The sequence below is a fragment of the Hyaena hyaena genome, unplaced genomic scaffold, assembly GCF_003009895.1.
Source record: "Hyaena hyaena isolate Hyena2069 unplaced genomic scaffold, ASM300989v1 scaffold_113, whole genome shotgun sequence".
Lineage (NCBI taxonomy): Eukaryota > Metazoa > Chordata > Mammalia > Carnivora > Hyaenidae > Hyaena > Hyaena hyaena.
In genome coordinates this window covers 3,496,337-3,514,161 of record NW_024080745.1, presented here as the reverse complement: position 1 = coordinate 3,514,161, position 17,825 = coordinate 3,496,337, and the positions used below count along the sequence as shown (strand labels likewise).

Genomic DNA, 17,825 nt, shown 5'->3' with positions numbered 1-17,825 from the left:
AATACAAGACCTGGTGTTCATCACAACAAGTGCTCCCCTGAATCCTCTTCACCTATTTAACCCAGCCCAGCCCACCTCCCCTCCATCAACCCTCAGTTTGTTCTCTATAGTTAAGACTGTGTTTCTTGGTTTGCCCTTCTTTTTCTCCCCACTATGTTCATCTGTTTTGTTTCTTAAATTCCACATATGAGTGAAATCATATGGTTACCTGTCTTAAAATATTATATATTATAAGTGGTATATTTTCCTTTCTCCATTTCTAACTGGCTACTGCTAGTATTAAAAAATAAGTTTGTAAGCAGTTCACATACAATTATTTTATAAATTCTTTTTTAATTGTAATAATTTTTTACCAGATTCTCACGAGTTTTGAAACCTGAACAATTAGAGATTAATTTACACTTTTTAATTTTTTCTAATGTTTATTTATTTGGGAGAGAGAGAGAGAGATAGCATGAGTGGGGGAGAGGCAGAGACAGAGAGGAAGACACAGAATCTGAAACAGGCTCCAGGCTCTGAGTTGTCAGCACAGAGCCCGATGTGGGACTCGAACTTGTGAACAGTGAGATCATGAACTGAGCTAAAGTCAGACGCTTAACCAACTGAACCACCCAGGCACCCCAGTTTTTTAATATTATAAAATTATTTCATATCCTTATCTATTGTATAAGACAGAATCTCTACCAATAATGAATCACACTATTAAGGGTCAGCATCTTCTATACCTGATTTTTAAGGAAACAGTTTCAGAAAATCACCATTTAGTGTACTTGCTATAAAATTTTGGTGAATGTCTTTATCATTGTTCGATAGATTCCATCTATGCCTAACTTATGTATAATTTTTTTTAGGAAAGGTTGCTAAGTGTTATCAAATGCCTTTGTAGCATTTTTTCACATAATCTAATTGTTTTTCTTCTTTAATTTGCTGTTGTAAAAAAAAATGCAAGTTTTGTTTTAATTCATACTTGATCTTTAATACTTGACAATGACAGTGTCCTAAGACAGAAAGTGATCAGATGCCTTCCAGGAGCAGAGAAGGGTAATCAGACAGAACAGACATTGAAGAAAATTATATAATGCCTCTCTTTGTCCTGATTAATGTTTGGGGCCCTGACTTCTGCTTTTTCAGATATAATAATGGCTACTCCTCCTTTATCTGTGTTTGCATTTAACTCTGTCTATCCATCTATTTTTCAACCAGTGTTTGTCACATTGTTTTATGAGAGTTTCTTATAATTATAAACATTTGGATCTGACTTTTTAGCTCATCTGGCCATTTCTGTCTTCTGAGTTCCTTTATACTTAGTGAAGTCATTAATATACTTGATTGTATTCCTTCTATCTTAAATACTATCTCTTCTTCCTTTTTGGGTTTGCTGAATTAGCCTTTTCCTTCCTGTTATTCTTCTGTTCATTTTTCCTTCCTGTCAACTTACAAGTCTTACTGTGCTTTATAGTTTTGCACATGGCTACATCTTCCTGAGACACCTATCTATCTACCTATCTATCTATTTATTTAATCCATTTACTTATTTATGAGAGAGAAAGAGGAAGGGAGTGAGGGGAGGAGAGGGGCAGAGAGAGAGAGAAAAAATCTTAAGCAGGCTACATGCCAAGTGCAGAGCCCCAGGCAGGGCTCAAAGTCATGACCATGAGATCATGACCTGAGCTGAAATCAAGAGTCAGACGACTAACCCACTGAAGCACCCAGGCGCCCCTCCTGAGTCATCTTTAAAAACACATATTCTATCAAGAGAAACTAATGATTTTATAGTATATGTATATACTACATGTATTTTTTGTAAGACATACAACCATGCACCTTGCTCTCCTCTCCCTTGACCCCAAACAAGATAAAATTTAAGTTCTAGGTTACCAATAAGTTTTTTCTTTCAAAGATAATGTTTCTGTTTCAAGAATCCCTACTTAGCATTTATATTACAAAATCCTCATCACATCATTATTACCTATTTAATTTTAATAATATATATTGCAAATTCATTGCTCCCATTATTCCTTTCCTTTTTGTCTTTCCCTGTCTTGGGATTTCTCTTCTGAACCAATTGTCATTTGATAGAGCATCTCCTCAAGTGTTCTCCTCAGATAAGTACATGGGCAGAATACTTTTTAAACGCCTGCACTTCTGAAAATGTTTATTTGCCCATACAAATGAATGCTATCTTTGCTGGCTATCAGTTTTTGGACCTTGGTCTTCTCCCTTCAGGATTCTACAAATGTTGCTCCAATATTTTAGCTTCTACTGTTGCTGATAAAAAGTTTGAAACTAATGGATTCTCATTCCATTGCAAATAACCTGATCTTTGGGTCTCAAAACTATGATTTTTCTTTATCCCTGGACTTCAAGAATCTCTGCACCAAGTGTCAACACATATCCTCTTACATTAATCCTGCCTGGGACTGAGCAAGGCTATTCTCTATTTTTTAATATTCTACCTCCAGAACTCCTTTTTAAAAAAAATTTTTTTAACATTCATTCATTGTCTGAGAGAGAGGGAAAAAGAGCACAAGTGAAGGAGGGACAGAGAAAGAGGGAGACATAGAATCCGAAGTAGGTTTCAGGCTCTGAGCTATCAGTGCAGAGGCTGACGCGGGGCTCGAACTCACAAACTGTAAGATCATGACCTGAGCCAAAGTTGGACCTTTAACCCACTGAGCCACCCAGGCGCCCCCAGAACTCCTTTTATTTCATGTTAGGACTTCTGGATCTGCCTTATGAATTTATCTCGAAGTAATTCCATTCTACGTGGTCAGGTATTTCTTGACCTTTCGGATTTGACTCAAGAAATACCATTAACCAAATACCATTTTCATCTGTTCAATTTTTTAAACAAACATTTTTTTGTTCAGTTACAAAAGACCTTTTGTTGCTTTTTTTGTTTGTTTGTTTTGTTTTGACCATTTAATTGCTTTTCACCATCTTGAAAATTTTCTTTTTTTCTTTTTCTTTTTTTTTTTCAATTTATCTCTGGTCTTTTCGAACATAGTAAGAGTGAAACCACAGTTAATCTGGTGTTTGGTCTGCCCCTTGGAGTTCTGAGTCCTCTTAAGTGAGTTATTATTTCTCTCTTCCTGCTAATGACTATCCTCCCTCAGTATCTACACAGACAAGATTAAAGATGTGTCTCCAGCAGTGGTAAACCAGTGGGTGATGGAAAGAATATGACTTTCTGCCCCTGAGATCAGACCATAAACAGCCAAAAAAATCATTACTTCTTTTGCTAAGGTAGAAGAGAAAGGTCTCTCTGTTTCAAGACCTTCACTGAAGCAAACTGAAATCCCAATAAAGTGATGGATCAGATCAGCCCACCAATGCAGTATTCTTCCAGATCCCTGACCAAATCACAAAAATCCTCTGAAAACCATATAAAACATGCAAGCAGAGATATGGCCCTACTTTGAGGAATTTCACTGGACTCAGTCAACTAAAGCCTTTGAAGAAACACATAATGCTGACCTCTGAGCCAAGCAACGAAGATAAATAAGCCTACCTCTTGGCCTCTGATCTCTTAGCTCTTTCTGGTTTCCAAAGTGAATGAGGTCCCATAAAATGTACTCTTTTCCACCCTTTGCCCTAGCCTAAGATACACCCTCCAGGCTTTACCAACTGACCCACTCGGGCAACTTTTGATCTAAGTGCTTTGTACTATTTTTTAAAGTACTTTTAAAAGTTAATTAAAAGTGGGGCGCCTGGGTGGCTCAGTTGGTTAGGGGTCTGACTTCGGCTCAGGTCATGATCTCACGGTTCGTGGGTTCGAGCCCCGCATCGGGCTCTGTGCTGACAGCTAGCTCAGAGCCTGGAGCCTGCTTCAGATTCTGTGTCTCCCTCTCTCTCTGACCCTCCCCTGCTCACGCTGTCTCTCTCTCAGAAGTAAATAAAACATTAAAAAAAAAAAGTTAATTAAAAGTAACTTAACTTTCTAAATCATTACTATTCCTAAATTTTATGATATGAAGCAAAGCATGAGACAAATACCTTTGTTATGTAGAAGATACAACAAGCTACCATGTGCTGTACACTTTCAAAATTTGCAAAATGTTTCTTCGAGGGGACGATGGTTGGTAGTCCTTGCAAAACCACTACACACTTTATCAAGATCTAAAAAACAGAAGCACAGAGTTTCTGTTGAAAAATATCTTCACCCATTACAAAGTGTTCTATTCAAATCATGCAAGAGTTTAAGCCATCAAATTTATTTTCAATAATTATCAATAAATTGCTTATCATGTATAAAAGAATGTTCTCTGAGATAAAGTTCATATATTCAATTTCAGATTAGTCCCTCATCTAAAGTAACTTGAAAACCAGTATGGAGGATAAAATAAGTATACAAAGATTACAAAACAAAGCACATTTTGACAAGTGCCATAAAAATTATAGGCAGAATATTACATGTACAAGACACTAAAAGCACACCCACACTTAGGAAAACCCTAAAAAAACATATGGAGAAGGAGGTACCATATTAAATATAAAGTGATACCAGGTACTTGAAATAATAGTTTCTTTTAAAATTAAAACCAAGCATTCATATCCCAGGAAATCTATTAATATCAGTATTTACTTCCTAGTCTCCTTGCTGAATGTTTTTTTTTTTTTTTTACAAATAGTTTATTGTCAAATTAGTTTCCACATAACACTCAGTGCTCATCCCCACAAGTGTCCTCCTCCATGCCCATCCCCCCTTCCCCCCACATCCATCAGTCCTCAGTTTTTGTCAGCATTCAAGAGTCTCTCATGGTTTGCCTCTCTCCCTTTGCCCCACCATTTCCCCCCTTCTTCTCCCCCATGGTCCAACGTCAAGTTCCTCCTAATCCTCCTATACGTGCAAACATATGATATTTGTCCTTCTCTGCCTGACTTATTTCGCTCAGCATAACACCCTCAAGGTCCATCCATGTTGCTACACATGGCCACATTTCATTGTTTCTCATTGCCATGTAGTATTCCATGGTATAGATAAACCACATCTTCTTGATCCATTCATCTGTTGATGGACACTTAGGCTCTTTCCATGTTTTAGCTATTGTGGAGAGTGCTGCTATGAACATTGGAGTACATGTGCTCCTATGCCTCAGCATTTCTGTATCCCTTGGGTAAATTTCTAGCAGTGCTATTGCTGGGTCTTATGGGAGTTCTATTGTTATTTTTTTGAGGAACCTCCACACTGTTTTCCAGAGGGGCTGTACCCGTTTACATTCCCACCAACAGTGTAGGAGGGTGCCCATTTCTCCACATCCTCGCCTCTCCTTGCTGAATGTTATATGATCCTGAATTTGGTCAAGAGCTAGACAATTAAGTTTAGCTTTCAATATTATTGCACTGTTCTGAGCAACATTACTGTCAGAAAAGTAGAGCTGAGATGCATCAATCCATTAATCATCCAGATTATCAAAGGACAAATTAACATATGGATATTGGTCCTTTGTGAGCATACTAATTGCTTCAAGCCACCATTCTAACGATATTATTAGTATTGTTACTGTACACTTATAAGTGTTTTTTAATGTTTCTTTAATTCCTCCCCATCACCACCTGCCTCCTACTGTAGCATATCACCACATCATGTTAGAAACCTAGTAGTTTTATAGTTTTATTCAGGCTCTTATAATCATATATATACATACAAATGCATAGACATACATAGAGGGAGGGTTAATGTTATGTTACAAAATGGGATTTATAAACACTTGTTTGAAGTGTGCATTTGTCTTTCATCCATGTCTTATGAAAAATCTCTCTATGGGGATAGCTCAAATTCATTATTGCCAACGGCTGCACAATACGATTTAGTGTGGAATAACCATCATTTATTCAGCCATTTCCAGAATCTCCATGTTGCACACTTTTACAATCGATGTTTTACAATCTGGTATACTGGCCATCCTCCAGTTACTACATTTCCTCTTTGTCTTCAGTTGTTTTTGTTTTTTTTTAATGTTAATTTATTTTTTTTTAAGTAGTTTATTGGCAAGTTGGTTTCCATACAACACCCAGTGCTCATCCCCATAAGTGCCCTCCTCCATGAATTAATTAATTCATGTTAATTAATTTTTGAAAGAGAGAGAGCGAGAGTGAGAGCGAGAGAGCGAGAGAGCGAGAGAGCGAGAGAGAGTGAATGGGTGAGGAGCAGAGAGAGAAAGAGAGACAGAATCCAAAGAAGGCTCCAGGCTCTGAGCTGTCAGCACAGAGACCGACGTGGAGCTCGAACCCATGAACTGTGAGATCATGACCCGAGCCAAAGTTGGATGCTTAACTGACTGAGCCACCCAGGTGCCCCTGTCTCCAGCTTTTTAACCATCACCAAAAAGGCCACAATGAACATCCTTGTACATGCTCACTTGCCAATATGAGTGGCAACTGAGACACCAGCCTTAAGATAGTACCTAGTGAGTCTGAAGCACCATCTTCTAGGGCAAAGGATACACTCTAAATCAATGACAGTTTTGTGGTACTATGACCCCAGTAGGTGGAACACGTGCACCTGGGAACTAAGGGGTGGAACAAGGAGTATCATCTTACTAACTAGTGATTTTATTCTATGGGATAAATTACTAATAAAGGGACTGCTGTGTCAAGTGTATTTATTTTTAATTTTATTTAAATTAATTTAGTTTAATTAAAATTAAGATTGGTTTACCAAAATCAAAGTCTACAACAATTCACATTTCCCCCATCGATGAATGAGAGTGCTTTTGCCACACATCCTGACCAAGAAGAGGAGTTACAGATCTTTGCAATTTTGTCAACAATATTACATTAACCATTTAATGTACATTTCTAAGGATATTCAGAGTTTGAGCATCTTTTCATGTTTCTTAGCCACTGGATTTTCTTATCTTTCTTGTTATTTCTAAGAGTTTTGTCTTGGTTAGAAAGGGTTTCCACAACCCTGGGATTACATATGTAATCTCCTAGGATTTTTTTCTTCCAATTTTTTGCTTTATTTTACATTTAAATCTTTAGTACATCTGGACTTTTTTATATATGGTACAATATAGGTGTCACACTCTATTTTCTTTCAGATGAATATCCATTCATATCAGATGAATAATGATTTGTCACCATTGACTTAAAATATCCACTCTCTTCCCACTGAATTGGAATGCTAATTCTGCCATATATTATATTCTCATACATACTGAGGCCTATTTCTGGAACCTCCTTTCTGTTTCACTTTCCTATTCTAAACAATACAATTTAATTAGAAACTCCTTTCTTGAGGGTTTTCCGCAGAGCTATAACCTATTCTCTGAGCTATAGCTAAAGGCATTCTTTTTTTTTTTTTTAATTTTTTTTAATGTTTTATTTATTTCTAGGAGAAAGAGAGAGAGAGACAGCGTGAGCAGGGGAGGGTCAGAGAGAGAGGGAGTCACAGACTGAAACAGGCTCCAGGCTCTGAGCTGGCAGTCAGCACAGAGCCTGACGCGGGGCTCGAACCCACGAACCGTGAGATCATGACCTGAGCCGAAGTCGGACGCTTAACCGACTAAGCCACCCAGGCGCCCCTCTAAAGGCATTCTTAATCAGTGGGATGCCAGAGGATGACAGTGGATTAACTTGAACTCAACCAATTGAGCACCAGTTGCAGTAGCTTGTCCCATTGTGGTATCCTTGCTAGAAGACAATAAATGCTATGCATTGTTATGGCTAATCTTTTCTATCCTATGGGGAAGAAGTACCTGAAGAAGTTCCCATTCATACTGGGAATACAATAGTATTTGTTTAACATCTTGCCCCAGGGCAATAGTAACTCTTGCACCCTCTCACATCTTTTATGAAAGGACCTGAACTCTCTGGACATTTCTCAAAACAAAACACTGGACCAGTACATCAACAACATGTTTACAAAAAACAAACAAACAAACATGTTAATTGGAATAAAAAGCAAGAAATGACAAATATATTAAAGACCCTGATAAGATACATGCCTTCCAGAGGGCAGGAATAAACCTGGTAAAGATTCAGGAACCTGCCACATTAATAAAATATCTGGGATGTGCTGAAACACCCCTACCCCTCAACCCAGAGTAGGTCTGACATCTGGCATCTCTCACTTCTAAGAAGAAAGAATAATATCTTTGGGTTCTGGAGAAAGCATATTCCACACTTGAGAATACTGCCTTACATTCCATCTACAAATGATGTAGAAGGCTGACAACTATGAGTTTAGATTTTGGATTTTAGAGGCAGATCTCTTAAGCAGCTGAGCTTAAGGGATGTGAGAGGAGGCATATCTATGCTCCAGTATAGCCACTCCAAGGAAAATATTTGTTAAATTATTTGTTAATTATTTGTTAAGCCCTCTGACTAATTTTCTCAATGGTGAATTAAAAAGTGTTATGCTTTGCATGAGATCACTCACATCTTCTTGGTCCTCAAAATCTGAGTTGATGAGATGATAATGATGGCAACAATGATGATGATGAAAACTTTCTATTAAGTATCAGCACTAAAATCTTACCTCTCTCATTACTTCCCTGTGGTAGGCAGAATTCTAAAACAGTCCACAAGATTCCTTCCCCTGGAGTACAAGCCCTGTCATAATCCCTTCTAACATGTGGGTAGGACCTGTGAATGTGATAAGATCTTCTCTCTCATGACTACATTATGTTATATAAGACTTCATGCATATTAGAGGAACTCTCCTGATGGTCTTGGGGAAACAGACTGCCATGTTATGGAGAAGACCATGTGGCAGGAAACTGGCCATGAGCTCTTAGGAGTAAGGACCTTCTATCACACAGCACAAGGAAATAAATTCTCTCAATAACCAGTGAGCTTGGAAAAGGCTCCAGAACCTCAGGAGAGATCAGAGCTCTGGCCAACACATTGATTTCAACCTGAAGAGACCCTGAGCAGAAGACCCAGCCAACCCATTTCCAGCCTCCTGTCCCACAGAAACTATGAGATTGACTATGGTGATTTGTTAGGAAGCATAAACAACTAATATAACTCCTTTAGCCAGCTCTCACTTACCTTTTTTCCATAAATTCCAGCTCCTCCATCACCAAGACACCCAGTATTTTTTCCTGGGACATTCACCAATTTTTTCCCCAAATGATGACTTTAAAAATATGTTTTTGAATAAGTATTGCTGCTTCTAACATTACAAAAGCATACAAATTGAAATGGCTTAAAAAATCTAGAAAAACAGATTGCCAATGTTTAAACATGGACAGCAATGGGGTTTAATGTTTTCAGAGAAACACATTTGAGTCCTTATTTATGTTTTATTTATGTCTGTTTGCCTAGACATAATTTAAATTATTAAAATGTTTTTCAGTTAACTCATGAAATTTCATAACACTTGTCTTTGACCTATTTGTATGTTATGAGAGATACATTGTTTTTCCTTTTCCAAAATTCATTATTGAATTGCCTTTGTAAAAATATCCTTATTGGTGGGGGCTGAGGGAGTGGAATATGCTTACCTGTACAACAGGTACCAAAACAATATTGTGGTAGATTATAGGAGCAAGGAGGCCATAACACTGGGTCACAGCTTGAAGGGCATAACTGGAATCATTTAGGTAGTTGCTAAGTTCCAATGCCACTAATATTCTCTCACATTCAATTAATCTAGCAATCTGTAAAGAAACAGGTATTGTTACCCAAAGGGAACATCAAGTGCTTAACTAATGTGCCTCTAAGGAGAAGAAAGGGTAGGAAATGTGATCCTTCTGGCTTAACAACACCTTGGTATGTTGAAATGCTGATATGAAGAAAATCTAAACGCAAGAATGACTCTAATTTCCCAATAATGCTAAGTATGGATAATACTTAGAATTAAACTTTAGAATATTTTGTAAAACAACAGAAATGCCACTAGTAATGAAAAAGAAACTGATCTTTTTTAATTGGTAAAATAAAAATGTGGCTATATTTTAATGTTAGAAAAAATCTAGCTTTTTCAAAACATAAATTATAACAAATAATAATTAAAATGTTATGTCTCTATAATACTGTCCCTCACTTGATTAACAGTCCCATTTTCTTTCTGGATTTGTGGGGAAAAAAATGATAAATTTTCAGTAGACCAAACTAATCTTCTATTATACTTCTGCTATTTAAGTAAAAACAGTAGTAAAATAGAAAGCTAGGCTTTTGTGATTCTTAAAAATAATAAGAATCCTATCTTACTCTTTCTTTCCCTTTCCTGGAGGAAGATTTCATAGAGCAAATTATTACTAAAATGGTAGTCTAGCATTCTGGAATTCATTGAAGTACTTAAAGGCTGCCTTCATTTTCAGATTGTATGTTGAGAGAAGAAACTAAGGGCAACACATAAAGAACAGGATGATGGCTGTGAGTGCTTGGGCTCTGTAAGACTGTGAACTTGCCCTGGACAAGAGAGTCATGTTTTTTTCATTTTTGTATCCATAGACACTGGCATAGTCTCATGTAACAATTTATTGGTTGATTAATTAATTAATAAGTGGAAGGGTAGGAAAAAGCAACTGTGAAAAACAAACACATGGGGAAAGAAGGAAAGAGGGAGAGGGACAAAGAGTGACTCTCAATCTAGAATGGAAAAAAATAGTGAAGGATTGTTACTAAAAGCAAGAGCATTGTAAGGTTGGAGAGGTACACATAGCAATGTTCATAGTAACCCTGAGAATCCATCAGCAGGAGATGGGTTACATCTTGCCTCTGTACAGGAATGCAATATTAAAATTAAAAAGAACTTGGTATGGAAACAAAAGGTCATTGATGTTCTTCACCCTGTAAAGGCAACAGTATCTGAGATAGAAATTCGGGAAAAATGAGCCAAAATGGACCACACGAGATGCCATCTTTGTATTGGATTCAGAACCCATTTTGGTGGTGGCAAGACAACTGGCTTTGGCGTGATTTATGGTTGGTTCCTTGGATGATGCACAGAAAAATGAACCCAAACGTAGACTTGTAAGACATGGCCCGTGTGAGAAGAAAAAGGCCTCCAGAAAACAGGGAAAGGAACAGGAGAACAGAATGAAGAAGTCAGGGGACTGCAGAAGCCAATGGTGGTGCGAGCAACAGGCGAGCTGGAGATTAGATAACAAAAGGAATAAAGGTTCTGCAGTGACTTTATCTGTGGTGACTGTGCAGATTTTTCATAAGAGGATTAATAAGCTAAGAACTTAAAAAAAAAGAATTTGGTAAATTGATATGTACCTGCATGAAAACATGTACAAGATAAATTATTTTAAAAGTTAAATAGGCAAATTATGGAATAGCAAGTAGATTGTGAAGTCATTTTTATAAAAAAAATTATTATTATAATAATTTGCCTATGTATATTTTTATAAATCAGGTATAATAAAACAAAACAGAGAAAAACTCAGTATTTTTAAGAGCAATAAAATTACATTAGATTTCACTTTATACATTATAATTTTTTGAATATTTGAAATTTATACTACTTTTGTAGACACAAAAAATAAATTGAAAAGAAGAAAACTATATATGAATTTGGGCCTATGCAACTTACATGGAATATCAAATAAACCTGTACAATCATAAAATGACCTCCACAAATCAGGATATACAATCCCAAAAGAACATGAACTTGAAACATCAAGAAACAAATAAAGGGAAAAATAGGCACCTTTTTAGTCACTTTAATTCACTTACTTGTTGAGAGGGGAAAATCTCATTGCCTTTAATATTATCACAGAAAAGACTTTCTTCTTTAATTTTTATGTCACTTGTTACAAAAATATTTCTAAGAAAAAGGTATAAGAGGATTGAAGAAGTCTCTGCCAAAATATCTGAATGTAATCTGCAAAAGGAAGGAAATGATGTTACCTTCATGATCATACCTGTATGATGTTACAGGTATAAACATAAAATGATTGTGTCAACATGCCTTTTTAGATTGATTGGTTCTTAATATCTACACAATAGCAGCAAAAATTTGTGGAACAACTTCTCTCATACAGCTGTTTAAATTAAAATTAAAGACTATGTTTAACAACAAGTTCATATCTAAGAAAATTAAGGTGCTGACATATTTTATCACAGATAAATGAAAATAAATATTGGCAAAATTTTCTCATTCTATTATATAAATTTCTTTTCTATCGATATAATTAAAATCACTATGAATCTTCAGAAGCTTGGTAAATAGGCCTAATATTTCATTTAATCAAGTTTCTGAAAATAAGGGTCTTTTATAGCAAAATTAGCCATGGGTAAAGAGAGAAGGAGAAAGATTGAGGCAGGGAGGGAAGGAAGAAAGGAGGCAGAGTCTTAATAACTCTTGGATTATTTCTAATTATCTTTCCTAAATTGCAGTCAACAGTGCCAAACATTGGCAAAACTGTGAAATCTGCAGTCTTCCTTCTTTGCTTCCAATATTCCCTTCCTTGCTCTCAGCCTTATTTGGTGATGACCCCTCCCTTCCAAGCCTCAGGTCCACCTGTTCTCCACACCCTCTATCTCTAAAAAATACCCTCTGTGTCTAAAAGCATCAGTAATTCATACTTGAAGATGATCTGTTTCACCACCATGTTAAATGCTGAAATTATACTTGCTAGGAGAATTTTAGTTCTCCTGCTACTGCAAACCATATTGAACTCTTTCTTTGTCCACATGACATATGCAATGCATCCAAACTATCGCCTCCTCCTGGTTCCATCTCCTTCCCTATCCAGCTCAGACACTGGTCAATCATTTAATAGTGGCCTCTCCAGCACTTCAGATTCTACATTCCTTATTTTATGCCATAATCAGTTTTCCTGACCTTGCATGGATGTCACTGGCCAATTTTTCTATCCCTGCTACAATGGTCAATCACTTATTCACATATTTATTTTCCTCATTCATTCTACCATTTGCCATATCTGCTGTGTACAAAACACTATTCTAGACCCAGTGATATAAAGATGAGTCAAATGTGGCCACAAGGAACTGGGCTCTACTATAAATTCATATTATGTGATATCACTTAGTCATTAGTACTTCTCAGCAACACTTCCGGTTATCTTGAATGTCTTCTTGTTCATATTTCTGAGAGCAGATGTTCTAAAACCCTGTTTTCCACCCCATGTGCTCCTATACCCTCCACCAGGCTCTACCACCATGGTGTCATTATTGTGTGAATTTGCTTGTATCCTCAGTTTCTCCCTCTCCACTGTTTCTGTTCCCACCACCCTTCAAAATGTTTTCCTTAAGCCTGCCTTCCCCCTTAGCATTCTGCCATTGTTCTCTTCTCTTTACCACCAAACTCATATCAGTGATCTTAGCTTATCACAGTTCTCCATTTTCATTTACTTCATACCCAACTGCAAAAGGTTTCTGGCCCATCACAACACAACACTAGCTCTCTTGAACTCATTAGTGACCTCCTAATTGCCAATCCTAAAAGTCACCTCTTGGGGCACCTGCGAGGCTCAGTTGGTTCAACATCTGACTCTTGATTTTGGCTCAGGTCAAGATCCCAGGGTTGTAGGATTGAGCCCCTTATCGCTGGGCATGGAACCTGCTTAAGATTCTTTATTTCCCTCTGCCCTTTTCCCCATCTCTCTCTCTCTCTCTCTCTCTCTCTAAAAAAAATAGGGGGCAAAAGTCTCTTTTTAGTTTTTATCCTACCCAACCTCTTGGTAGCATTTCTTTTTGAGCAACTCCTCTGACTGACCTTGCACTAGCATTTAACACTGCTGACCAGTCCCTCCTGGGTGATATTCTCACTTCCCTTGGCAATGTACTCTTCCAGACTTTCACCTCCTGAACTGTTCCTTTTTGTCGTATAAGTTCTGACAGTTGGGTTTCCTTTTCTTTTTTTTTTTAATGTATATATTTTTATAATGCAAGGGTCTGACTTAAGCTTTGATTGCCAAAGCATCCACTTCAAAGGTGGCTATCTTGAATAAATACATTGCCAGCCACATGACTAGCTAAAGAGCCTCCCCCACTGAGGCTCCTTTGTTTTAAAAATCTTGGTTGATTTTGGTAAGTGACAATTTGGGCCACTGTTTTTTCTCTTCCCTTGCTTTAAATTCCCACTCTTACTTTTTTAATTCAACAACAAAAAGTCAGCCCGTGAAATGCTAGGCACCCACCCTGGACCTCAATAAAAAGAGAACCCCAGGCCCAACTGGCTCTTTCTCTCTCTTTACCTATGAACTTGCTGTGGGGCCCCAAGTGTGCTATGTAATTTCCAGATCCTGTAAGTAATAAACCTCTATACTTTTCAAACTTTCTAGATGTTTATTGCTGAAGGTTGTCTTGCAATCATAATAAGAACCATAAGGGCTGGTGCAGATACAACACTGATTACTGATAGGCTGAGGCTATCAGTATTTCTGAGCACAAAATATTTTCAGTGTCCTTCCTTGATTCCATTTCCTACTCCAGCCTCTTAAATGTAAGTAAGGCCCAGCATTCAATTTCAGCTTCTATCTTTTCTGCTAAACAGTTATTCCCTGGCAGATAGCACTCATTGTCAAAATTTTGATGACCTCATGGACAATTTCTCAATCTATCTCTAGCCTTGACCTCTCTCCTAAGTGTCAGCACTAAATGGTCAACTACCTACTGGGCACCTCATATCCATAAAGGCATCCTGCTGGAAAACTAAACTCAAAATATTTCCTATCAAATTCATTATTCTCCTCCAAAGACTTGTCCCACCTTTCTCATTCCCCTAGTACCCAGCATAGGTCTGCCAGTCACGTAACAACGGCAATCCCAGTCAGCTTCTAGTGAAGCTTCCGTTCTCTTGTCCCCACATCACATAAAAGCTTCCAAGCCCCATCTCTTCCTCTTCTGAAATGCCTCTCAAATCCATCCTACATAACACCTAGCATCCTTGTACATGGTAAATACTATGTCTACAGTTGTTTAATTGAACGGAATTCTACTTTTATGTGAATAAGCACTATCAATGCCTTGCCTCCACCAGCATTTAAGGTCACTATCTTTAACTAACAAATGAAGGGTTTTGTCTTCTTATTAAAGGAATTTCAGGTATTATTAACAAGTAGGTAAAGGAAATCATTGTTTTTGAACTTGTTAAGACAGCCTAAAACCACACTAATGCTCATTTCTGAGGCTGCTCTTAAACTTTGCTCTTTTAAGAAAAAATTGCTATAAAGCAAAGGATGGCCTGTGGTTTTATATGGCTCCTACCAACCTATTTGCAGTTCCTGATCTACTCCTGGGAGCCTCTTCAAGCAAAGAAAAAGTCCTCTTAACCTAGCATTCCACCCACCAGACCATAACTATTAACCCCAACCTGACAGTTCTCTGTTATAAAAGTCCCCAAAGCATATTTGCATTTTCTTGTATAACTCACAATTATCTTGGTTAGTAGTTGGTATTTTTTTCCCATAGCCTTCATTACTTTAGCTTCAGAATGCATCTAAACACATCCTGTGTTTTTTCTTATTCTAGCAAAAAAATTTCTAATAAGGACACAAGAACTTGGGATGTATATGCTTCTTACAACACCTATTTAAAAAGTTTTACATTGACTATCTTAACATGAAATTGAAAATTAATTATAGGCTTTGTACCCAACATCCATACTTTTCAAGAAGTAAATTAATATTTTAAAAGAATATTTCTAATTACCTTCTCTGTGTAATAGTCATTATATTGCTTAAGGAAATAACAGATTGTTCATCATGATGTGGTGAAGCAACAAAATAATCCCAAACTGGTGAGAAAACCTTCTTAGCCAACTCATAATTACCAATCTGATAGGCAACCTACAACAAAAAGTACATTATCATACATGATATTTTTATTTGTGAAATGTATTGTTTAGATAGGAATTCTGATACGGTCTGTTCACACACTAATTTCATACACAGTTGTTCACTTTTGCTATTTTGTTCTACAGAGCCACAGTAAGGTATCGATAGCCACTGGCAAGGGAGACAGACACATTTTGAAATCTCTTTTATTTCTAAATTGCATGGAAATTTGAAACTCTGTAAGGATGTTTCAAATTCTCATAAGCAAAACAAAGATCACATCTGAGCCAAATTAATTTCATTTCCATCTATCTCGGCAGTGCACTCCATTTATTACAGACACTGTTATAATGAACAATCTGTTCCAAGAGAAACAATCAGATTTCCCAAACCCAAAATATGAAATATATTTCATTCTTTTCTGGTTCTGACTGACACTTTCAGAGCTTTTGTGCAACAAAGGGTTCACAGCTGAAAAGAGTGAAAAATAAAACAGAGATGTTTCCAAAAGGCCATGATATGTTTTTTTAATGTTTGTTTTTTTTTTTTTTTTTTGAGAGAGAGAGAGAGAGACAGAGTGTGAGCTGGGGAAGGGCAGAGAGAGAGGGAGACACAGAATTTGAAGCAGGCTCCAGGCTTCAGCTGTCAGCACAGAGCCCAACGCAGGGCTTGAAATCATGAACGGTGAGATCATGACCTGAACCAAAGTTGGATACTTTAACCAACTGGGTCACTCAGGTGCCCCAAGGTCACGATATGTTTTTAATTTAACACATTCAACATTAGGCAAAATAACTGATTTCACTGGTAAAACATAGCAGCTCGAGAGAAGAAAAATCAACTTACCTATTTCTTTTGATAGAATATATTCCTTAAAATCATTCTATTCAAATATGTACAACAATATGAAATCTCACCACATGAGTTATGTGCTGCTTCAAATCCTTAACAGAAGTAGGTAGGATATAAAGCACAAACAAATTCATTAGATGAAGTATGTAAATGATATGTTGCTAAAATATAGTCCACTCAAGGGAATAATTTACAGCGCCAGAATTTTTTAAATGTGCCAACTCCACACTCACAATCAACCAACCAGTAAAGTGTTAAGAAGTTTCTACTCTGTACTTAGCACTGTAAAGATAGGTTCTTCAAAGCTTAAAATGACCTTATGTGCCATTGAACTCCAATCAAGTTACAAACATAAAACACCTGAAATCATCAGAAAACCTACAAAGGATAACATAATAATTGTGGAGCCTTAGAAAAGGAGAAATTAAGGCTTCAAAAAGGAGTCTAGGCTTGAGTTGAACCCTAAGTCAGGGTTAAGGTTCAGATGCGCACAGTTGAGACAGAACCTGAAAAGGGTCCAATAGTGAAAATCATCACAGTACTTAGGAGAGAATGGAAAGACAGGTCAGAATTTGAAGAAAAGTGAGAAACATGATGGACAGGTAAAATGGGATATATGGTTTCAGAAGGTCTTGAAAATCAGGTGGAAGTACTTAAAGATGTCAAGTACTGGTCCAAGCACTTTGTATGCATTATTGTATTGACTCCCCATTTCATTTTTATGAAGTGAGCTCTATTGTCATTGGCATTTTTCAGGTGAGGAAACTGAGGGATTAAGAAGTTAAATAATTTGTACAGAGCCTGATGTTCAGTAAAAATAGTAGAGCCAAGTCTTAAGATTGGTAGATGAGGTATAAACACACACACCACATCTTCTTTATCCATAAATCAGTTGATGGACATTTGGGCTCTTTCCATACTTTAAAAGTCAAAGTTCTTACAGTGGCCTAGAAGTCTTTTCTTAATCTGCTCACCCACCTACCTACCTGCCTTTTACCTCTCTAACCAATTCTTTTACTCTCCATGGGTCTCTCTGCTCCAGTCACATTGGCCTCCTCGCTATTTATCAAACATAGCAGGTGCAATTCTGGAAACCATAGGGCTTTTGCTCTAGCTCCTTCTGCAGAATGCTCTTTCTCCTGTGAGTCCCTCCCTTTCCTCCTTTAAGTCTCTGCTCAAATCTCACATTCTAGATAAGACTTTCCCTGATCACTCTATTTAAAAATTTTTTAATGTTTAACTTTTGAGAGGGAGAGACAGAGTGTGAGA

General features: G+C 37.1%; 1 protein-coding gene across 1 annotated transcript in view; it reads right to left on the bottom strand.

The window, feature by feature from the left end:
• CFAP54 (cilia and flagella associated protein 54) overlaps window positions 1–17,825 on the bottom strand; it is a 287,452-nt gene that overhangs the window by 181,482 nt on the left and 88,145 nt on the right. The window contains exons 23-26 of the mRNA XM_039236623.1: window positions 15,580–15,716; window positions 11,638–11,785; window positions 9,456–9,611; window positions 3,997–4,119 (exon numbers count right to left, since the gene is read on the bottom strand). Of these exons, the coding sequence (XP_039092554.1) occupies window positions 3,997–4,119; window positions 9,456–9,611; window positions 11,638–11,785; window positions 15,580–15,716 (564 nt within the window). The remainder of the gene's footprint in view (window positions 1–3,996; window positions 4,120–9,455; window positions 9,612–11,637; window positions 11,786–15,579; window positions 15,717–17,825) is intronic.